This window comes from Scyliorhinus torazame, chromosome 2, assembly GCF_047496885.1.
Source record: "Scyliorhinus torazame isolate Kashiwa2021f chromosome 2, sScyTor2.1, whole genome shotgun sequence".
Classification (NCBI taxonomy): Eukaryota; Metazoa; Chordata; class Chondrichthyes; order Carcharhiniformes; family Scyliorhinidae; genus Scyliorhinus; species Scyliorhinus torazame.
The window spans coordinates 207,944,086-207,969,012 of record NC_092708.1 but is presented as its reverse complement, the minus strand read 5'-3'; the positions used below and the strand labels follow the sequence as shown (position 1 = coordinate 207,969,012).

At 45.7% G+C, this 24,927-nt stretch overlaps 1 protein-coding gene and 1 pseudogene across 4 annotated transcripts in view; both read right to left on the bottom strand.

The window, feature by feature from the left end:
- The window catches only part of bard1 (BRCA1 associated RING domain 1), a 317,511-nt gene that overhangs the window by 51,173 nt on the left and 241,411 nt on the right, over positions 1-24,927 (bottom strand). For all 4 annotated transcript variants that reach the window (XM_072483151.1, XM_072483157.1, XM_072483165.1 and 1 more), the window contains one exon: positions 16,898-16,990. In XM_072483151.1, coding sequence (XP_072339252.1) covers positions 16,898-16,990 — 93 coding nt within the window. The remainder of the gene's footprint in view (positions 1-16,897; positions 16,991-24,927) is intronic.
- LOC140408067 (U2 spliceosomal RNA) lies at positions 2,370-2,571 on the bottom strand (annotated as a pseudogene).

Genomic DNA, 24,927 nt, shown 5'->3' with positions numbered 1-24,927 from the left:
GGGTTCTCTGTTCTGGAGACTAACGTGCTGGGAGCGGCGCCGAGGTGCGAGTCTCTCTCCTTAACCATGCAAATATATGCATAGGGAGGAGCCCAATGGAGTCTGTCAGAATGGAATCCTGGTATTGGGCCACCTGTGCAAAATGGAGCTAAGTGGCTTAATTTCCTCTTAATTACAGCAGAAAACACTTAGCTGCTTATGATATGGTGAGATGTCGCCAATTATAACAAGAGTGTTTAGAAACATTGTGGTTAGCATCAAAGCAGGGTACTTGGGCGGCATTCAAGCGTGAAGGGAAAGATAGATCAACAATTCACCAAGCATGTGTCTTTGGATTAATAAATTGTCAATCATTGGCTACTGCAATGTATTGCTATGTGAAATTGAATGAAGGTTTTACATTTCAAAGGTTGTCAGGGGATTTGAAGCCCTTTCAAGTGTACTTGACTTTCGAAGAGCCCTCTGACACTTGTAACAGCTCCTGATTTAAACACTTTTATCTGAGTCCGCAGATCTTAGGGACGGGTAAGTGAAAATGCAGTGACCTTTCACTGTATTGCTCTGTACAGGCAAGGGTGACTGATGGGGGTCGGGTCACCCTCATGCGTGTGTGCTGTGTGAGGGCGGAATGACCCATTATTCTTATGGTTGGGGGGAGAGGGAAGGGGTTGGAAAGAGAATGCCTCTACTTGTCAGCTAGAGGGGGCAAGATTTGTGTTGCTGGGGGGGGGGGGGGGGGGGCGGCGGCGGAGAGGGGCGTTTCGATGGATTTTAGGGGGCACCTCAGTAATGTACTAATCCCCTTGACCCACCTCAGGGTCCACCACGTCAGGGCCAAGTTTTGGCAAATCGTGTACCAAAGCCTGCCCGGTGGATTCCCTGCCATGGGGATCAGTGAATAACAGGGAGGTGGGGGAGGGTGTTGGTAAATCGGGCTTCCGTTAATCAAAATGAAATCTCCTGCCAGCATGGAGCAGGTTGAAAGAATGCAACAATTCGAGAATTCATGTCTTTATCCTGTACATTTTAAAATAGCAACTATCAAAATTAAACCTGGCGTCTTGCTCTAAATTTCAACATAGAAGACTGGAAACATTGGGTGAAGACACTGGGGCAGTGCTCAGAAATCAGTGAAGATAAACCTGTTTCGATGACTGGAACTGCTTGTTTGAAAGGTAAATTGATTCTTTGATGGCCAATTTCTAATTGTGATTAGGCCCGAAGCCTAGTCTTGGAGAAATACAAAAGGAAAATCAAGTGCAAACACTTTACCGTACCAAGTTATCAGGTTGTTGGTCAATTAGTTTGTCCAGATCAAAACAAGCAGCCTCTACATCAAAGTGGTAATAACACCAAAGTTGTTAGTTCTGGTAAAGATGTTCAGGGTCAGTGGAAACATTGATGACTCTGGTATGATAAGTGCATCAGGCCTGTCCTAAAAGACTACACACTGACCAGTGGAGGTCCTCCAAGAAATGTTGATAGATGTCTGAAAGTTTGAATAAGTCCTGCACTATTTCATATTGTGTGTGCCTTTTTGTTTTAATCATTTTATCCGTAACCAAACGTGCCCGTGCCATTTAGCCTTCAGTCAGTAGTAATGTTGCGTCAGTTTTCCATCTTCTGAGATGCCAGGAATCCATGTGCATGCCAATAGATTAACTCTATTTTTGAAAGGCTTCCAGGAGCATTAGACATTTAGAACTTTGTTTCTCAAAGGGTAAGTATTGAAATAATTTGTCAGGTAGTGTAAGAGACAAGGACACCAAGGATTTCTGAAATACGGCTAGACATTACACAGGGAGAGTCAGACTATCAGAGCTTTAATGGGTCTTTTCTAACCTTGTCCCTCATACAGATATGTTCTCGAATATGAACACATATAGGTTGAGACTCCCCTCATGACAGGTAAGATTACATGTTGCATTAGTTATCAGCATCTAGTTGTACAAACACAGAAAATACCTCACTGGCACTGGCTTGTGATTTTGAGGACAGAAGCCTTTGGGAGAAAAAGCCAACTTAAAAGCAATGTTAATTTCTGGAAAGTACATGAGTACACACAAAGTGGGCAGGATTTAACTCCGTTAAGATGGGTTCCATGGTAGAACCCACTAACAATCACTATGCAAGCTCATAGAAGTGGCCAATGGTCCTTACCCCACCATTCTCTGTTCTCTGCAGGAGAACAAAAAGAAAAAAGGCATTTCGTCAAGTATCTTCTTTAGACCATTGGGCTAGAATGTTGCTGTGACAGGGTATCTAATGACATCTGCTCAGAAAATGTTTGCCCACAAAGTTGTTGAAAGTGCAAGCTGACAACAGTGTAGTGAGGGAAGCAGGACACAAAACAGTGTAACTTCTTTTTTAAAAATTACTTTATCAGAGTTACAAAGCCAGAGCTCAAGAGTGTGGACAGGGGCGAACCCCTAATCCAGCTCCTCGCCTGCTCCAAAAACCAATTCAAATTGAATCCAATTCATGGTACCCACAAGAGAGACATACCACATCTTAAGCCAAAAGGCCGAGCAGATACTACACTTGATCTTAGCCAAAAGGCTGAGAAGCGATAAGTGTAACTTCTTAACCAGATTGAATGATTAGGAAATAAACAGGAGGGATTCAGAGGGAGGGTGAGTTGAATGTTATGTCAGGTATATAAAGGTAAGAAAGAATAGATTGAGCAAAAGGACAAAAATAAAAGATTGAAAAATAATTGAATCTTAAAAACATATATTTCCAAAAATTCAAACCCTGAAGGAATGCAACTCCTCTGTAATAGTTAATTTTCAGTTCAAGATAGATTGATTGGCGGCAACATTTCTCACATTGTTAAACGGGGTACTTTGACTACTAATTACTAGCCATAAACATTTTGCATGGGTTTAATTTGCATCTGAAACAAAAATACAGCCACTTTATGACACCTGATGCATTCCTGTGTTAGCTAGAGAGCAGAATGCCATTTTCGCAAAGCTTGCTCAGACAGCACTTTTCACATTTAACCACTCCTCTGCTTCACACCTAAAGTTGCTGCACCACTTACCCATAAATAAGACCGAGCACCATTCACCTCACCATTATTTTGACTCAAGTTCTGGCCCATTAATTTGAATGTAGCCTCCTGGTGCTCATTTGAATGTTTCAAAATGCTTTTTATGTCTCAGTAATTCAGGAACTACTCTTCTAGCTGAAGCAGTCCTCTTCAAGCTCTTTCTCCATTTAGCTGGTTCAGAGCGTGCTGACTATGCCCATGTGTAAAGTGACCTTTTGGCGAGGTCCTCTGATGCAATCAATTTTTGTTTAGTATGTGGTTGACGGCTTTTCTAAAAATTAGAGATGGGGGATACCATTACTGTAAAGAGAAGTTAAAGGATAATCTTTTGTGCTTTGGAAATCGTGACACTTTAAATAATCTCCAAACTCATAAAGGTAAAACAGGAATGATTAAAGCGTCTCTGCTTTATTCTAGCCAAAAGGTGAAAATTCCCGTGATCAGCTGCTTGAAACAGAGCATTTCTCTTAATTTTGGAGGACTGAACAAAGCAAATGATAAGAGGACAGTTCTTCCCTCAGATGATATACAGTCCATACAAACCAGTGGTCGTTCCCCCTGCCCCCGCCACTTCTTTAATTTGTTTGGATCAAACTCAAGATTGTCACTGCTCCATTTGAACGACAAGCAATTTACCTGCAGCAGACAGCTATAAGCCGAACTAAGCACCTCGTGATGAATCTGTATGCACTAAAACCGTTTCAAGAAAGCAATATGCAGTAACTGTACAATGAAAGCATTTCTAAATTACCATTTGAATCACGCTTTTTCATAGTGATGAAATCACATCCAATCAGAAGACTGAAGTAATTAAAATGTACAAACTCGAACGGGAAAATTCTTAATTGCTTCCTAGAATTAGGCATAAAATGTATTATGTATAAATATAAAAGCTTCAGGTGCTTTCACCTGTTTGAGTTTACTGGCCTTAATTTTTTTTTGAACAATGCACTTCCATGGGGAAGGAAAAACATAGCGAGATTGTCAAATCGCAAACATTCAGATCCCTGAAGAGTGCTGTCAGCTGGAATATTGGACTTTAAGCTACGGGATATAGCTTTGAATCCAACTTAAGATAGAATGGATAAAGATTGTTGATAGCTGTTAAGCATCTTAAGTGAAAAGGATTTGGTCAGCATGGATCCATTTTCCAATAATTGTGAACATGCAGCACAGAAATTTCCCTCTCTTCTGGCAACCTCAATCGGTTTCAATCAGGCAGCCTTCTGTAAAAAGAAGTGGGATAAAAGAAAAAGTGAACAGCTGACGAGGGCCTGCAATTTAGATACATTATGCAGAAGGGCATTACACCTGGAGTTGGAAAAAGTTGACCAACGTGGCTCCTCAATCAATGAGTACCAGGATTCCTAGGTCTGATTCATGGTGTGTGCTGAGTTAATTAATCTTAGTTGTGGTGGTGTTCGGGGAGCAACATTCATTTCAGACTTCCGGGTTGCGGCGATGCGGAGCTAAACGCGAGATTCGGCAGCTCCCGCGAAAACGGACTTTTGGGCCCGCTAACGGAGCCCCAACGGCATTTTTTAAAAAAAACAACCCATGGGGAAGGAAGGAGAAAGTCCCCTACAGACCTGCATGGATCGGACCCGCAGCGAAACGGCGAAAAAAGCGGCCCTGGAGCAGCGGGAGAAGAAAGAAGAAAAAGGAAAAAACAAAATGGCGGCGCCCACGGACAGAGAGGAGATGAAAGAGTTCATCAAGTGCTGCTTCGAGGAGCTGCGTAAGGAGATGGTGGCGCCTATACTGGCAATGGTGGAAAAACTTGGAGCAACCCAGAAAGCCCAAGAGGTGAAGATCCAGGAGATCCAGGAAAAAGTGAGTGAGAACGACGACGAGCTCGTGGGCCTGGCGGAGAGAGTGGAGTGGCACGAGGCGCTGCACAAGACGTGGGCGGGAAGACTCGAAGACCTGGAGAACAGATCAAGGAGAAACAACTTGAGGATCCTGGGTCTCCCAGAAGGAATGGAGGGGGCCGATACCGCGCCATATGCGGGCACAATGATCGGGACGCTGATGGGTGCGGAGGCCCCCCCCGGGATTGCTGGAGCTGGATGGGGCGCACAGAGTGCTAGCGAGGAAGCCCAAGGCAAAAGAGCCGCCAAGGGCGATGGTGGTGAGATTTCACCGGTTTACGGACAGAGAGAGGGTCCTGAAATGGGCCAAGAAGGAACGGAGCAGCAAGTGGGACAATGCGGAGATCAGAATATACCCGGACTGGAGCGCGGAGGTCGCTAGGCGGAGAGCGGGTTTCCCTCCAATCCGGCTGATAACGTGGAACGTGAGGGGCCTGAATGGGCCGGTGAAGCGAGCTTGAGTGTTCACGCACTTGAAGGGACTGAAGGCAGACGTGGCAATGCTCCAAGAGACACACCTGAAGGTGGCGGACCAGGTCAGGTTAAGAAAGGGATGGGTAGGACAGGTATTTCACTCGGGATTGGACGCAAAAAATAGAGGAGTGGCAATTCTGGTGGGAAAGCATGTGTCATTTGAGGCCAAGACTATCGTAGCGGATAAAGGAGGGAGATATGGGATGGTGAGTGGTAGGTTGCAAGGGACGTGGGTGGTGTTGGTATATGTATACGCCCCGAACTGGGATGATGCGGGATTTATGAAGCGCATGTTGGGGCGCATTCCGGACCTGGAGGTAGGAGGACTGATAATGAGGAGGGGACTTCAATACGGTGCTGGACCCAGCACTGGACCGCTCCAGATCAAGGACGGGAAGGAGGCCGGCGGCGGCCAAGGTACTTAGGGGGTTTATGGATCAGATGGGGGGAGTGGACCCATGGAGGTTTGCAAGACCGCAGGCCAGGGAATTTTCTTTTTTCTCCCACGTGCATGAGGTTTACTCCCGGATAGATTTCTTTGTTCTGGGCAGGGCACTCATCCAGAGAGTGGAGGGAACGGAGTATTCGGCCATAGCCGTTTCGGACCATGCCCCGCACTGGGTGGAACTGGAGCTGGGAGAGGAGAGGGACCAACGCCCGCTGTGGCGGCTAGATGTGGGACTGCTGGCCGATGAGGTGGTGTGTGGGAAGGTCAGGGGGTGTATTGAAATGTACTTGGAGGCCAACGACAACGAGGAGGTGCGAGTGGGGGTGGTATGGGAGGCGTTGAAGGCGGTGATCAGGGGAGAGCTAATCTCCATCAGAGCTCATAGGGAGAAGACAGAGGGCATGGAAAGGGAGAGGTTAGTGGGGGAGATCTTGCGAGTAGACAGGAGATACACAGAGGCCCCGGAAGAAAGATTACTTGGGGAAAGGCGATGGCTCCAGATGGAGTTTGACCTGCTGACCATGGGCAAGGCGGAGGCACAGTGGAGGAAGGCGCAAGGGGCGACTTACGAGTACGGGGAAAAGGCTAGTCGGATGCTGGTGCACCTGCTCCGTAAGAGGGCGGCAGCGAGGGAAATAGGGGGAATCAAAGATGGAAGGGGAGCCACGGTTCGAAGTGCAACGAAAATAAATAAGGTATTGAAGGACTTCTATGAAGAGCTGTACAGATCCCAGCCCCCAGGGGGGGAAGGGGGGGGATGAGGCGATTCTTGGACCAGCTGGGGTTCCCGAGGGTGGAGGAGCAGGAGGCGGTGGGTCTGGGGGCACCAATTGGGTTGGAGGAGTTGAGTAAGGGTTTGGGGAGCATGCAGGCGGGGAAGGCCCCGGGGCCGGACGGGTTCCCGGTGGAATTCTATAGAAAATATGTGGACCTGCTGGCCCCGCTACTAGTGAGGACCTTCAACGAGGCAAGAGAGGAGGGAATCCTGCCTCAGACAATGTCGGAGACGACAATCTCCTTGATTCTAAAGCGAGACAAGGATCCACTGCAATGTGGATCGCACAGGCCGATTTCGCTCCTCAATGTGGATGCTGAGCTATTGACGAAGGTACTGGCCACTAGGATTGAGGACTGTGTCCCGGGGGTGATTCACGAGGACCAAACGGGATTCGTAAAGGGCAGGCAGTTAAATACCAATGTGCGGCGGCTCTTAAACGTGATAACGATGACATCGGAGGAGGGAGAGGCGGAGATAGTGGCAGCTATGGACGCGGAAAAAGCCTTTGACCGAGTAGAGTGGGAGTACCTCTGGGAGGTATTGCGCAGGTTTGGGTTCGGGGGAGGGTTTATTAGATGGGTTAAGCTCCTTTACAGCGCCCCGGTGGCGAGCGTAGTGACGAACCGGCGGAGGTCGGAGTACTTTCGGCTGTACCGAGGGATGAGACAGGGGTGCCCCCTGTCCCCCCTGTTGTTTGCATTGGTGATCGAACCCTTGGCCATATCACTTAGGGAGTCTCAGAAATGGAGGGGGATAGTCCGCAGGGGAGAGGAGCATCGGGTATCGCTATATACGGATGACCTGCTGCTATACGTGGCGGACCCAATGGAGGGGATGGTGGAGGTCATGCAGACTCTGAAGGAGTTTGGAGAGTTCTCGGGCTACAAGCTTAATGTAGAGAAGAGTGAGCTTTTTGTATTACAGGCAGGGGACCAGAAAAGAGGGATAGGGGACCTGCCGCTGAGGAGGGCGGAGAGGAGTTTTCGGTATCTGGGGATCCAGATAGCCAGAAGTTGGGGGGCCCTACATAAACTGAATTTGACGAGGGTGGTGGAGCAAATGGAGGAGGATTTTAAAAGATGGAACATGCTCCCGCTCTCGTTGGCGGGTAGGGTGCAGTCGGTCAAAATGGTGGTCCTTCCGAGGTTTTTGTTCATGTTTCAGTGCCTCCCCATCGTGATCATCAAGGGCTTTTTCAAGAGAGTAGGTAGAAGTATTATGGGGTATGTGTGGGCAAATAAGGCCCCGAGGGTTAGGAGAGGGTTCTTGGAACGTAACAGGGACCGAGGAGGGTTGGCTTTGCCAAACCTAGAGAGTTACTACTGGGCAGCAAACGTGGCGATGATCCGCAAGTGGGTCATGGAGGGAGAGGGGGCGGTATGGAAGAGGATGGAGATGGCGTCCTGTAAAGGAACAAGCCTGGGGCCGTTGGTAACGGCACTGCTGCCGCTCTCGCCGACAGAATACACCACAAGCCCGGTGGTGGCGGCAACATGAAGGATCTGGGGCCAGTGGAGAAGGCACAGGGGTGCAATGGGAGCATCGGTGTGGTCCCCGATCAGGGGTAACCACCGGTTTGTCCCGGGGAAGATGGACGGGGGGTTCCAAGGCTGGCATCGGGCGGGGATAAGAAGAATGGGGGACCTGTTCATTGACGGGACATTTGCGAGCCTAGGGGCACTGGAGGAGAAATGTGAGTTACCCCCGGGAAATGCATTTTGATATATGCAGGTGAGGGCTTTTGTGAGGCGACAGGTGAGGGAATTTCCGTTGCTCCCGGCACAAAAAGTTCAAGATAGGGTGATCTCGGGGGCATGGGTCGGGAAGGGCAAGGTGTCGGAAATATACCAAGAGATGAAAGAAGAGGGGGAAGCGCTAGTAGAAGAATTGAAAGGTAAATGGGAGGAGGAGCTGGGGGAGGAGATTGAGGAAAGGCTATGGGCGGATGCCCTGGGTAGGGTTAATACCTCCTCCTCGTGTGCCAGGCTCAGTCTGATACAATTTAAGGTGGTTCACAGAGCGCATTTGACGAGGGCGAGGCTGAGTAGGTTCTTTGGGGTAGAGGATAGATGTGAAAGATGTTCAGGGAGCCCGGCGAACCATGTCCATATGTTTCGGTCATGCCCGGCATTGGAGGGGTTCTGGAGAGGAGTGGCGGGAGTAATATCCCAGGTGGTGAAAGTCCAGGTCAAGCCAAGCTGGGGACTAGCAATATTTGGAGTAGTGGATGAGCCGGGAGTGCAGGAGGCGAAAGAGGCCGGAATTCTGGCCTTTGCATCCCTAGTAGCCCGGCGAAGGGTCTTGCTGCTACTGTGGAAGGAGGCGAAGCCCCCTAGCCTGGAGGCCTGGATTAATGACATGGCGGAGTTCATAAAATTGGAGAGAATTAAGTTTTCTTTGAGAGGGTCTGCACAGGGGTTTTACAGGCGGTGGCAACCGTTCCTAGAATATCTCGCGGAGCGTTAGAAGGTCGATCAGTAGCAGCAGCAACCCTGGGGGGGGGGGGGGGGGGGAGAGGGGGGAACGAGAGATTGTTCGAGGGGATGGACGAGCGGGAGATAGCATGGAGGGTGGGGGGAAACGGTACGTGCGGCCAAGAGGCAGTGTATAAAGCTATGTAAATATACCATCTTGCCATGTATATATCTTGCTCAGGGAGATTTTGTGTTATTTTGTGACGGGGCGGGGGGGGGTTACTGTTTGTAAGGGGAAAAATTGTGTTGTTAAAAAACCTTAATAAAAAAAATATTTAAAAAAAAACATTTCATTTCAACAGTCATGGGTTAAAGATGTCGAAGGTCAAAAGGAGTCAAGATATCAGGAGTCACCTGTAAGTGCATGTATGTCGATGTCAAATAAGGGCAAGATTGATGGCAAGATCGGCTGTGATGGTCTCAATAACTCAATAATCTGTCAATGACTTCTACACAGGCTTTCTTTGGATGAGATATGGGACACTGTGGTGTCATATCTCCACAAGCAATCAGTACCTTCAGGCAGCGAGGGGGCAAATAAATGCTGGGTATAAGCGGAGAGAGAAAGAAGCTGCTTCCTTTTGTCACCACTAGCATTTCTTACCTGGGTAAGTAGATGAAGAAGACTGTCATGCAATTGCAGAAAGCACCCGTAAATAAATCTGGAAGTTACCCTGAGCTGAAGCATCACAATAAAGCCATTAATTGATGGAATATCCAAATGACAACTACATTCCATAGACATGATTAAGATCGACAGGTGGCAAATTGAATCAGCAGGACTTAGCATTGCAATTACCAGCAAGTTATAACTTCCGAAGTTACAAAAAAATAAATCCTTTGCTTGAAAACGCCGAACCGAAACATCTTTGATCATGAAATAAAGACTTGCCTAAAGGTCACGTATATTTGAGCTGATTGGATAAATAGGAATAATGTATCTGAGAAAATTTGAAGCACTTCACAATTTTTCTCTCCAGTTGCCTTAATTAAGGTTCCCCATTTCAATGTTCATGCACTGATTACACAGCTTACACCTTCATAGCATGAACACTACATACGGATAATCATTATTTTCTCTTTTCAAAGCACTGCAGGGAACAGCATCATGGAAATGCTCTCAGATATATGGGAGAAGGTTCAATGACTAACATTAAAATGAGAGGTTTAATTCATCACAACAATTTCTCAACCATCAGTCGGTTTAATCAGTGAGATTCTAATATGTCAGCATCATGGCCAAGATAGGGTGATAGGATAGGATCCAAAGCACACAAGAAAGAACAAACTTGACTTTCACAAAGCCCTATCCCAGCCAAAGTGCTCTACAGTCAACAGTACTTACTGAAATAAAAGTAAAATATGCTGGAAATACTCAGCAGGCCATGCAGCATCTGTGGAGAGGAAGAGTTAATGTTTCAGGTCGAGATGACCTTTCATCAGAACTAAAGGAATGGGCGGCACGGTGACAGTGGTTAGCACTGCTGCCTAAGGCGCTGAGGACCCGGGTTCGAATCCTGGCCCTGGGTCACGGTCTGTGTGGAGTTTGCACATTCTCTCCGTGTCTGTGTGCGTTTCACCCCCACAACCCAAAGATGTACAGGTTAGGTGGATTGGATACACTAAATTGCCCCTTAATTGGGAAAAAATTGGATACACTAAATTTATTTTAAAAAATGAACTGAAGGGAGTCAGAAATGTAGCACCATTAAATCTCCTGCTTGCCACCCTATCCTTTGGTTCTTCCTTCTTCTCCCCCTCTTCCATTGACTTGAACGCTATACATTTCTACCTTTCATCCGAACCTAAAGATAATCTCGAACTGTAACTTTAACTCTTTCTTGCCAGATTTTGCCCGTCCTGTTGAATATTTAAGACCATATTCATGGGTCATTCGACCCATCAAGTCTATTCCGCCAGTTAATGAGATCTGATATAACCTTCAAATTTTCAGCATTTTTAATTTTTATCTGAGATTCCTAGCATCACCTGCATTTTGCTTTTGTATAAGTACTTTTTGAAGTGTAATCACACAAGTGTAATAGTGTAAAGAATACGGCCGTTAATCTGCACATAACTTTAACAGTAATGAGATAATAGCCACATAATGTGTGTCCAAGGCATTCGTTGAAGGATAAAGATATTGCGTCGAACATTCGTGTTTGTCTTCAAATAGGTCCATAGGATTTTTTGTGCCCACCTTAGAGGGCCTGTCACGTGAGAGACAACGCAGTACTGCGCTGGACTATCAGCCTAGATGGTGTCCCCACTGGAGGTACTTGAACTCACTCTCTTCTGACTTAGAGGCGAGGATGCCAGCACTGTGCCACGGCTGACACAAGGAAAAGGGACGCCAGCAATTCTGACAGCAGTCTGAAGGATTAAGTAAGAAACTGACTAATTAAGTCTGGAATTGACTAAACTCTATTGCAGAGGGAAACAGGAAATGTTGAGCGGAGAACAAACCATAATGACATATTAAACAAGAACGATTCAAAGATCAAGCAATCTCATTTTAAAAAGCTGGCTATTTTAAAAATGAACACAGGATGACCGGTTAGGCAAAGGTCAAGGAACAAAAGAATACATATAAACATTATCCCTTTCCCCACATGGACAGTAGTCACTGATGGTCACTCTTGCAGTCTCCTTTTGCCCATGTGATCTACCTCAAACCAGCGGCATTGTGTAACTATTTTCACCATGTTAAGAACTTTGAATTCAGACCACAGAAAATATAATTAGTTCCCAATGACAAAAACCACAGCTTCTGCAAAATTCATTGGCATGTTTTCTCTTCTGCTAGGTGTGCATTTAAAAAAAAGAAGCCAATGCTACAATTGTGCAGAGAAAGAAATCTAAGAGAAAAACAATGAGAAATAATAGGCATGGGCAGCATGGTGGTGCAGTGGATATCACTGCTGCCTCATGGCGCCGAGGTCCCAGGTTTGATCGCGGCTCTGGATCACTGTCCGTGTGGAGTCTGCACATTCTCCCTGTGTTTGCGTGGGTTTCGTCCCCACAACCCAAAGATGTGCAGGGTAGGTGGTTTGGCCACACTAAATTGCCCCTTAATTGGAAAAAATTAATTGGGTACGCTAAATTTATATTAAAAAAATGAAATAATAAACAGAACAGTTCCAAGTATAAAAGCAACAGTCACTTTTCGGGTTTGTTGCATGTGCATGCAGAACGGCCTGGATGACTGAACATCAAATACTTAATTCAACCTGACAATTCATTATTCTAATGTATCATTTCGCTTTCTTCAGTCACATCAGACACAGATACTTAATCACGTGACCTGCTAGTGAAGCAATCATTCCACAAAAGGCTGGGAAATTTGGTTCAATCGCACTTTTTTGGGGGGAGCTGAAAAGTGGATGCACACTTGTGGGGTGGATGCCATGTGTGTGTAGATGTCAGTGCGTGCAGTGAACGTCCGTTGAAAGTATGCAGAGCACGCAGATTATGAAGTCAATAACACAGATTTGGTGACCACCTTTCTTCTCAACACTCCAACCAAAGCCCTCTTAACCGTGCACATCTGAACATGCTTACAACAGTAGGCCAACTTTGAGTCACCCAATTTATACAAAGATTGAAGTCTGCCACAATATTACATTGCCTTAATTACAAGCTCTAATAATTTGTTTAATGCTCTGAACAATGGTATAGCTGCTGCTGTGGGATCTAAAAACTACTCCTCCAGCATTTTCTGACGCTCGCTATTCCTACTCTCAATCCATACTGATGCCGCTTCCTGATTTTCTGAGCTAAGATCCTTTCTCACAAATTCCCTGCCATCCTTTGCCATCAGAGCTACTCCTCCTTTTCTAGTATGCATATCTTTTCGAAATGTTGTGTACCCTGAAATAATTATTTCTCAACCGTGATCACCTTGTAACCATATCACTGTAATGGTGATTAACGCAAAACCATGTATCTGTATGTCACTACCTTATCAAAGGTGTTCCGTTCAATCAGATAATGAGCTTAATTCTATTTTTTCATTATTCTTTACTGCACTTTTTTCTTCTTTTAAAAAAAATAAATAAATGTAGAGTACCCAATTATTGTTTTTCCAATTAAGGGGCAATTTAGCATGGCCAATCCACCTAACCAGCACATCTTTTTCTGTTTTTTTGGGGGGTGAAACTCATGCAGACACGGGGAGAATGTGCAAACTCCACACGGACAGTGGCCCAGGGCTGGGATTCGAACCCGGGTCCTCAGCGCCGTAGTCCCAGTACTAACCACTGCACCGCTGTGCTGCCCCACTTACTGTTAAACTTGCTGTCCCTTCCTGTCCCACTCAGCTTTTCTTCACTCATATCAATATATTTTCCTATTGCTTCAAATTTTAGATTTGGATTTCTAAGTCTCCCTTCACCCACCTCCATTTCTTCTAGCTTAAAGCCATGTTTCCCTATTTCAACCATATTTTCTGGTGCACTCATGTTTGTTCGTTCTGTCCCTTCTGTCACAGTCTGGTTATCAATACCCATATCGCTACTTTGCATTGTTGTCTTATCTCTTTAACTTTCCAAATCTCCATGTGAACCCATCACCAACTTGACATAGGGAGCTTACTGAAACTCTTTGCTCCATGAGTTGAATATATTTCAGTCCTCTTGCCAGAGAGAAGCTGGTGAAGCAAGTCCATGGCTTCCGACAGGGCAGGGTATCACTGACTACACTTGCCTCAGTTTCCAGGTGCAACATGTCAACTCTGTCCCATACTAGGACTGAAAAGGATCCCACTTGTTGAACGTCCAGCTGGTGCGAGACCATAGGCTGTGAATCATGTAGATCTTTGCACAGCATCTTGAAGACGTAATGATGCCAAAGGATGATTACTGGACAATAAGGGCTATACCGCTGATAACATGGCTGAGGTCTCTGGTGTGCAGCATGTATAGAATGAATGCTGTGACGCCACATGAAATGTAAACCACTAACTTACTGAAACAACACATCTTCTGCTTGGGCAGCCCTGCTGTACTCAGTAGAGCAGGTGTGTTAGGATACTAGACCTGACCCCAACATTTGTTAGAATACCGGACAAGAACCCCAAACAATTTTTTTTAGTTTGTAAACTGTGAGGAAAGGTTACTTCACCCCAGGAGTGATGACTCTGACCAATAGGCATCTTTAACATTAATAAAAACTTTAATTTAATCATAGAATTAACCACATTAACATCAAAGAAAATAGTGTTACAATGATCAGTTCTTAAATACAAGGAAAAGCGTACTATCTATACCTGCTACTAACTCCAATCAAGGAACCCAATTCAGTTCAAATGACACTTATGAAGTTAACAGATTACTTGTTTAGTTGTGACATGACTTTTACAGAAAGAGACCCTTTCATGAGCAGAACCAGCGCACTTCTGCCCAACCCAGTAGCATTTGGTAAAACTGCTGATCAACTTAAAAGCATTCTGTTTTGACAGACACAAATCCTATGGCAAAATCAATCAGGCCTGGCTCCTCCCATTAATTGCATCATCTATATTCCACTAAGATGTCACATGGCCTGCTTAGCAAGGACTAAATACAACCCCTTAAATGATCTACTCTCCAGGGAATCTCCAGCAATCATAATATCCCATTAGCCCACCATATGTAAACAAGGAAAGGGTAAATATAATATATAACAATTTTTACATTCATCACAGGTGTCAAGATTCATCATGGTCTGCTGCATGCTGCACAACCTCACCATCATCAGGAAACAAACTTAGTCACCAGTTATATGGTGAGCAGCTGAGGAAGAAGAGGATGAAATCTAGACAACTCTTTTATGTTGGGTTGTCAATAAGGGGCAGTGTGATACCAATAAACGTAATCTCAAATCGTTAACCAAGTTTCATTCCTTTCCTTTCCTCGATCATTGACCATTGCAGCAGTGCCCAGCTAGCCAAATGTAAAAGCCACTTCAAATTAAACATTCCAAACTAAACTTAACAATACAATTATGACATTTGGCATACAAAGATCGACTGATCACTCTTGTGGACCCCAATGGCCTGTCTTCTGGGGGCCTTTCCCCTCCTAGTGCTCATATTCAGTGCTACCCTCAATGCTACAACATGGCTGTTAGAGGTTTGCTGAATTTCACTGCAGGAGACTGCAGATGGCCTTGGAAGGCAATTTCGAGTAGCTCAGCTAGGAAGGCCCAACTCTGGACTGCACCATCTTGGCCAGACAGTAGCAGTCTGGGCTATGCGGCTGACAGACAACAGCAAAGGCTCTGGCAGTGGACGCACATTTGCTGTCACCCTGAGAAAGAACAGCAGGTTCCTACTCCACAGAGCTATTGCCACTTTCCTAGGGAGGCACCGCAACAATCCCAGTAATTTGTTGGAGGAATGATTACTTGAACGCTGTGAGGTCCCGCAATCCTCTTTGCACACAAATATACAGCAATGATGGCAGCAGTCCGAGCTTTGATGGCATTAAGCTGAGCTTGAACAACAACAGCCTGAGCTTCTGTTTCTGCTGCAACACTCAGACATAGGGCTTAACAGAAGCTGAGACATTGGCCAGCAGATTCTAATGATTGGGTTCACAAGTGTGCAACAAAGTTGGCTAACACTTTCAAGTAGAATGGATGGGTACTAAAGTCAATGGAAAGCTCTGTACTAAGTTGGTGCTGGGCCTCTACATCTTTATGACATTGACCGCAGGCTGGCCTCCCAATACACCAAGCTTTTCATTTTCATACAGCTTCTAATGGCTGCCCGAGCAAAAGCCTAATTTGAATCCTCGGCAGGGAACTCGTGTGTGATGTTGCTTTCCCACAAGCTGGCACCTGCTGCCCTGATTTCAGTCTACTTGTGCCCAGTGGTTCAACAGGTTCAGATCTCACCTCTTAAGCTATCTTCAACTCTATAATTTATTTTGTGTAGGTTTCCAAGAAGCAACTTGAATATGTCTTGTGCATCGAAACCAACTATGTAAAGTGTTGCAACTTTTGTGTGGTAGTTCTTGACTTTTTAAACAGAGGTCAGTACATCTTTAGGCCAAATATAGCAGAAAAGCTCTTCAATTCCTGATCTGTACTGACTTAGCACATCTCAGCAAGTGCATCATTAGGGGCATTACAATTGGCCTCAACTGCATCAGAGGGATTAAAAAGAAATCAGTCAGGACTAGCCCATGTTTATTGCTTACCAGTAACCCATGCCAAAAACAGAGTCAGGAAAGGGTCTCTTTTCTGCTGTGGATGATGGGAAGGACTATAGCCATGATGGCTTCCACAGCCAAATAGCATGCCTTGTGTCACACATGAACGTCAGCCAACTTGAGCAAGACACCGAGGGGCTGCTGGCAGGCACAGAACCATATCCTGGAGCCAGATGAGAAAACTGAAAATGATGAGCAAGAGTTGGCCTTTCAATAAGATACTAGCTCAGCAAGTTCAATTTAATAAAGTCACTCTTTTTTTCTGCTCAAGCTAGGTGCTGTCTCAAACACAGCAGATACAGATAAAATCCAACTACAGATGAGAGTCTGGCCACTTACATCACAAAACCATGCAGATAAGTATAAGGAATTTGGGTTATTTCATAGTAATAGGCAGCAGGTAGATGCTAAAGTAGGAAACATGTGATTAGTTAACTCCTAAAGTGCAAGTGATTTACTACAAGTGTTGTTAAAATTTAATCCAATATCAAAGCATCAACATTTTCAAGTATCCCTGTGTAATCTCTGGCCTTGCTGTTCCATTTAACATCTCAGCATTGATGTGAATTAGAATGCAATTATTTTAATCTCATGGTCTACTTACATTGAAAATCCATAAGCCAGCAGCCAGAGATGATCCCCATCAAACATTTCATGGTACAGAGAGCAAGGTCATTGGGAACAATAATGTGCGTCACTAAAAGCAAATAGGAAATCAAAACGCTTGGTTAAAAATTATTTCAAACAGACTATAACATAATAAATCATTATCCCTTTTTCCCCAATGGACTTTAGTTTGCATGTCAGGCTCTGATAGCTCAGATAATAGGATTTGCCCATTCATAAAAGATAAAGTGAGGCAACCATGACTACAAACTGAATTACATGAAAGACATGTAGACCTTTAAACCTCTGTCCATGTTTCATTGTATTATCTAATTAAATAGTGATATGATACTGGATTTTCTGCATTCACCTGCCAATATTAAAATTGGCAACTGAAAAACAAGAGATCACAATTTTTCCCAGTGAATCCTTCAAAAAGAGTGTAATGCAAGATATATGCAACTGAAAAATACACACACAATGCAACATTGATTGTAAAATACCATCAACTTAACACCTGAAAAGGTCAATGTTTGCAAACTCAGCGGGTAGCACCGCACACACCAGCCAAATCAGAAATGGTCACACCACAAATGATGAGTGCACTCCATAGTTACAAACTTCTCCCTGCCACCATTCCTCTCTAAGTCTTCTCCACACAATGGTTTCTTGAAGTCCACAGCTGCTTGTGATTTCTCATTGTGGAGACAGACTCAGTAGCGCTGTAGAAAGAAGTGGACAACTGTGCACGTAAGTCGTGGCAAGCAATTGCTTTCTGGGTGCCAGACCATCCCCAACTGTCGACAAAGGTTCAAGCAAGGGATCTCGTCGGGGGCAGGGGGTCTGATGTTCAATCTATCCACAAAAGGTGACCATCTCTCCCCCTGGTGCTGCTGCTGCCCATGGAGGTGACGACATAAGCCAAACTGTTTTATACAGAGCTCCGTTCTCCAGAAATGCTACTGCAGAAGCTTGGTGTGTGATCTGTGCTAACTCCGTAAGGAAACCTCAGGGTTACTTCCCTTTAGTGCCTCTGTTCCAGTTCTCTTATCTTTCCTGAGGTGACAGTGCAGTTTTGGAACTGATACAAGATCAGTACACAATGCAAGTACTTCAGGGAATGGAGCCTGGCACGACTCCATGAATTGCATACAACAGGATTTCAAAAATGATTTGAATGGAAATCTGCCAGAGGGGATGATAAAGGGGTGGGTCTCAGCTGACCAAAACACAATCAAAGGCACAGCACCCAAAGAGACAGCAATGATGTTGAAACATCTCAAAAATCATTTACCGAGCGCCTGCAAAATTAATTAGCATAATTACATTATGAACTATAAAACACTAATACATCATAGATAACGACAGCATAGAAGGTCAACTGGTCCATCACACCTTTGCTGGCTCACTGATCAAGTTATTAATTTTCCCACCACATTCCCAATACCATTTTATTCTTTCTTAAATACTTACCCATTTTTTCCTTGAAAAAACTCTTCCAACAGTGGAAAATGTGTTTGCCCACCCCCCCAATTTACTTCTCAAAGCATGTCATACTCTTTCAACATTTTGATCAGATTTCCTCATAAGTGTTCACTGTTCAATTGAAGAGTCCAGTTTCATAGAATTTACAGTGCAGAAGGAGGCCATTCAGCCCATTGGGTCTGCACCAGCTCTTGGAAAGAGCACCCTACCCAAGGCCAACACCGCCACACTATCCCCATAACCCAGTAACCCCAACCAACACTAAGGGCAATTTTGGACACTAAGGGCAATTTATCATGGCCAATCCACGTAACCTGCACATCTTTGGACTGTGGGAGGAAACCCACGCACACACGGGGAGGATGTGCAGACTCCACACAGACAGTGACCCAAGCCGGAATAGAACCTGGGACCCTGGAGCTGTGAAGCAATTGTGCTATCCACAAGGCTACCGTGCTGCCCCAAAGTTTCTCTCATATCTGATCTTCATGAATCTCTCCTTACCTTCTTCATGATCTCGTGATCCTTCCTAAAGTAGGCTGCACAAAATGGACATGATATTCTAACTGTTGCCTAACCAATGATTTGTATACATTTGGGATCATCTGTTCGTGTTATGCACCATACCCTATTTATATCATCAAGGATTCCAATATCCTTTTCTTTGGCTAGTTTACTTTCTGATTATACCTCTGTGAAGTGCCTTGAAATGCTGATATAAACATGTCATTGCTACAACAGTTGATGACAAATTATTTTCCATTTTTAAAGATTTGTGCAACTAAAATTTAAACTGTGTCTACTTCTTTTAATGTACATTTCTTCATCATTTTTCACTCCAACAATGTATCACCTATTTTTCTCTTTGCAGTACATTCTACCTGACATCTGCCCAATCTTACAAACGTGCCAATGTCCTCTTGAAGTTACCAACAGAATCTCTTCAATTAACCATGCTCTGTATTGTGTCCCACATATTCAAGCAAAGATCATTTGAACAGACAACAGGAATTCTTCTTTGAGCATAACAACAATTGGCATTGTTTCAGGAAGCAAGAGAAAATGTAGCTCAGCATGAGACCTAATGGACTGGGGAGTAGCATCTAATCAGGGCAGCCTTGTATGGCACAAAGCTCCAGAAGGAAGAATATCCTCTATTGTTTTCCTTCTCCCTGTACCATCAATGGGTGTACAAAATTGTACTCTTGCTCATCTAAAACTTTCTTTGATTCAACATGGGCAGCTGTACCATTAACTGCCTCGGCCCTCCCCTAAACTGCTCTACCTGTTTTACAAGATGCTCATTAAAACCTCTCTTTGATCAAACCTTTACTCAACTGTCCAATTGTCTCTTATATAGCTCAATATCAAATTTTGCCTGATAAGACTCTTGCAAAGTGACTCAGTTTGTTTTATTATGTTAAAGGCACTATATAATGAAAGTAGTCAATGTAGAGACTGAATGAAAATAAGTGAATTCAAAATCGAATACATCAAAATAAACTGCAATAGTGATAATAAATCAGACCGAATTTACATCAAACTTGAACAGGAAAAAATGATTCATTTATTATTAAAGATTTACAGTAGCTTCTTCTGATGACTAACTTGGTTTGGGTAAGGCTGAGCCACACAAACCAAAGGTCCCAGGTTCAATCCCAATGTGGGACAAGCTTTCTGCTCTCAAGACAGTGCTGAACTAAGGTACGACAACTGGGTTCTTTTTATTTTGAAAATGTTTTTATTAGGGTTTTTCTTTTTATACAAAACAAAAATGAAAGTGAACATACACAGAAACTATATACATCAGTTACAATTCACATTTTTTTTTACAAGTGCACAGCTTTATGGCTTGGCTTCTTAACTATAACTCCCCCTATTTCCCAACCACTTCTTGCGATCTGGTGTGTTTTCTTTGTTTGCTTGTTCATCAATCCTGAACCTATCGGGATAGCTTGGTGCTATGTGTGTTGCCTCGTGTTAAGTTGGTCTTATTTGGTTGTTCCTGTTCAAAACCGTATTTGATCTGGAGGGGGTATGATTGGGTTCTGTGCTTTTTGTTTGCTCCCTCCCTCCTCTCCCCTCTCTTTACAGGTGTGTCTGTGGCTCTTCTGTGGACCCCCCTCCCTCTGGCTTATTGGCTACTGGCTACAAACAAGTCTTGGAACAGGTTGGTGAATGGCTTCCACGTCTTTTGGAAGCCCACTTCTGAGCCCCGGATGGTCAATTTGATTTTCTCCATTTGGAGAAATCCCAACAGGTCGGAGAGCAGTCCACGGCTTTGGGTTGCGCTGCCAATTGTCAGCCGAGCAGGATTCTTGGGCGGGCCATTAGGAAGACAATGGCTAGGGCGTCGGCACCCTGCCCCATTAAGAGTTTTGGCTGGTCTGACACCCTGAAGACTGTTATTTTCGGGCATGGCTCCACCCTCATCCCTACAACCTTGGAAATCACCTCATAGAAAGTTGCCCAGAACCCAACAAGTCTGGAGAATGACCAGAACATGTGAACGTGGTTGGCCCGGCCTCCCTCGCACTTTTCACATTTGTCCTCCACCTCCGAGAAGAACCTATTCATTTGGGTTCTGGTTAAGTGTGCTCTGTGTACCACATTCTGTTGCATTAAGCTTAGCTCTGTGCAAGCAGAGGTGGAGTTGATCCTGTACAGTGCTTTGCTCCAGAGTCCCCACCTATTTCAAACCCTAGCTCTTCCTCCTATTTTTCTCTTGTCTCATCCAGTGGAGAGCATGCCTTTCCCAGTAGTTGCCCATACAGGTTCCGCAGTTTCCCTCCCTACGTTGTCTGCGTCCACTAGGTCCTCTAACAGCGATTGTTTCGGTGCTCGTGGGTATGTCTTTATTTCTCTACGTAGGAAGTTTTTAATTTGCATGCATTTTAGCTCGTTTCCCCTGGTCAGTTGTAACTTCTCGGTCAGTTCCTCAAGTACTGTCAGTCTGTTGTCTGTGTAGCAGTTCCTAACTGTCAGTGTCCCCCCCCTCTTGTCTCCACCTTTTGAAGGTGGCACCCATTCTGGCTGGTGCGAACATGTGTTTGTTGCAGATGGGGGCCTTGATGGACATTTTGGTTAAACCAAAGTGAATTCAAAGCTGGTTCCACAGCCGGAGTGTGGCTATTACCACTGGGCTCATTGAGTGCTTAGTCGGTGGGGATGGGAGCTCCCCGTGGCCAGAGCACGGAGGGATTTTTCAGTGCAGGAACTCTCCTCCATTCTTACCCATTCAGCTTCTGGTTTCTTTATCCATCCCTTTACTCTTTCCGTTGTTACTGCCCAGTGATAATATTGCATGTTTGGGTTCACCGGGAAGATTTCACTTTTGCTCAGGTTGAGTTTGTAGCCTGAGAAGGCTCCAAACTCTTTCAAGAGCGCCATGATTCTCTCCATGCTGCTTTGTGGGTCTGCAAAGTAAAGGAGCAAATCATCTGCATAGAACGAGACTCTGCTCTCGGTCTCCTCTCTGTGTCCCTTCCAGTTATTTGGCACTCTGAGCACGATCGCTGGTGGTTCGATCGACAGAGCAAACTGCAGCGGGGACAACGGGCATCCTTGCCTTGTGCCTCTGTGTAGCTGCAAGTCTTTAGAGTTGGTGGTGAGTCTGCGGGAGCGCTGTACAGGAGTTTCACCTGTTCTAAGCCCAAACTACTCCAATACCTCTATGAGGTACTTCTATTTGATTCTGTCGAAGGCCTTTTCTGTGCCCAGAGAGATGATCACCTCAGGTGTTCTCTCTCTGGATAGGATCACTATTACGTTCAGCAGGCACCTGATGTTTGACATTAGCTGTCCAACCATAACAAAAGCCCATCGAGACATCTGTCACCACTTCTGGTACGCAGTTCTCCAGTTGCCTGGCTAGGATTTTGGCCAGTATTGTCATGTCTAAATTGAGCAGCGAAATGGGTCTGGAGGACCTACATTTTGTTGGGTCTTTGTTCTTTTTGGGCATCAGTGAAATTGTGGCTTGTTCTAGTGTAGGCATAGGATGCCTCTCGCCAGTGAGTCCTTGAACATCTCCCGCAGGTGCGGGGCCAGTGTTGCACTGTTTTTGCAGAACTCCGCCGGGAATCCATCAGGTCCCAGCGCCTTCCTCGCCTGCATGGAGTTGATGTTCTCCATGACTTCTCCCAGTTCTAATGGTGCTTCCATCCCATGGTTTCCTATCTTCACCTATAACTAGCATGTCCAGTCAATTGAGGAACTGCTTCATCCTCTAGTCTCCTTAAGGGAGCCACGGAGGTATTCAGACCCCGGTAGAAGGTCTCAAATGCGTTGTTGACCTTTTCCGGCTCCACTACTAGTTTGTTCCTGCTGACTCTAATCTATGCTCTTAGCTCGTGGCTGCCTACTTTCTCAGCTGGTGAACCAGCAGGCCGCTGGCTTTGTCTCAGTGATCGTACACGGTTCCCTGTGCCTCGCGGATTTGGTGCACTGCTTTCGTCGTGGAGAGCAGGTCAAAGTCCATTTGTAGCTTTTTCCTCTCCGCCAGGAGCTCTTTCGGGGCCGTGGAGTATTGCCGGTCCACTTCCACTTTGGAGTCGACTAGCTGATGCCTAGCCACCCTCTCTTCCGTCTCTTTGTGCTTTGTAAGCAATAATTTCACCGCTGATCACGGTCTTCAGCGCCTCCCAGATCGTGGAGGGTGGGATCTCCCCGTTCCGGTTGTCAGTAATATGGCCTGTGATAGTTTCTCACAGAGGCGAGGAGGGCCATGTCCAACCTCCAAGGCGTGTGATGGCATGTCCCGTCTCTAACCTCACATCCATGTGATGTGGTGTGTGGTTGGAGATTCCGCTCTTACTACCCCTGGAAGCACCGATTTCCCCACTACAATTAAGTCAATCCAGTTCAGACGAGCATTACTTTGTTCTGCCGGGGACTCTCCTGTGCAGCTCACACCAGCAGATTCAGTTGAGAGATCCTGGCCTGTGTGTGTCTCTGGCTCTCTCTTTCTTATTACAAAATGATCCATCTTCAGTTCTTCACAGTCCTGTGGTTTGCTTGCTGGGAGCTACAAAATGGAGAAATCTCTCCTTCGTGATTTTGCGCCCAAAGTACGGACGTACAGATGCGTGATGTCAGTGTATGTGCCGGGCACGTGACCGGCTCTCTGCCGGGAAGACCCCTGTTGTGTTATGTACTCTGGGATAACACAGGCTGCAACTCGATGCAGCTGTGACCAAAAGATACTCCAGACTTTGAAGTAAGTTCAATGTGATTTTCTGAACCATTAGCACAGTTCGGAGTTCGACTCTCCTGCTAATCTCGCTATAGTAACTCAGTCTAACGAACCACTCTGCTCTAAGCCACGTGGTGGGTGTGATGCTTCTGATCTGCCCCTGTCCTACTCTCTTAAGTGTCGCCTGTGGAAAGAGACAGAGCATGTGTGCCTTGTCCTTATACATGGGTTGTGTAATGCCCCCTTGTGGTAGTGTCACCTCTGGGTGTCTTGACTGCCCATTGGTCATGTCCTATTCTGTGTGTTCATTAACTGTATGTCTGCACGTCATGACGTCTCTGGTGCTCCCTTTAGTGTTTACTTAGTCGTAGTGTATTTACATTAACCCATTGTGCATTTACAGTGATACATATCACCACAACCCATTAGTTCGTAATTAAAGGCCGATTGCGGCCGACAATCTCAACTTAGCAGTCAGTCGCTGCCGGCATTCTTAAAAGCCGGTCGTGGCCGTTGGGCACTTCTGCGATCGGGAATGCCACAACCAATTGCTCCATGACCCTTCCGGCACCCGCCTGCGACCCACCCGCGGGTTGTGACTCGCAATTTGAAAAACCCTGCTGTACACTAAGCCCCCCCATATGATAAGTCGGTGTCAATGGCGGGGATTTCCGCCATGGTCTTCTTTATAAATTCCCGTCCAGGGCACCACTGACCATAATGTATCGTCTCCCTTGGTCCGTAACCATCTTAGTCGCCGTAGACATTGACCTGTTATTTAGCAGTATGACTACCCCCTTAGTTCTCGTCCCGTAGCAACTATGGTAGGTCTGTCCCAGCCCTTTCTTACCCAGTCGGTCCTTCTCCCTCAGGTGCATCTTTTGGAGGAAGACTATGTCGGCTTTCATACTTTTCAGGTCTGCGAAATGCCGGATCTTTTCACTGGGTTGTTGAGTCCCCTGACGTTCCAGAGGACTATTCTGATGGTGGGTTTTGGTTCTCCCCCCCCCCCTCCTGTGGGATCAACCATACTTACCCTGTGAATGCACCCCTGCACTCCGGGGTTTCCCTTTGTTCGGGGGCCATCCAATATGGTTGGGGTCACCTGTCTCACCAGGAGGCTGGGTCCCTGTGCTCTGTGGTTTCCCTTTGCCCTAGGGCCACCCATTGTTTGGGGACCCTCCAAAGTGGCTACTTGTGGTGCCTTTTTGTTCCAGGTCGCCATGTGTGGCCTGTTGTAGCTAACCTAGAGTCCTTACCATCATTGTCCCTGTGTTTCCCCTATGATTCTGCCCCCCTTGTCTTCACCACCCCTCTCCTATTATTGTCCCCCACCACCACCTTTCCCC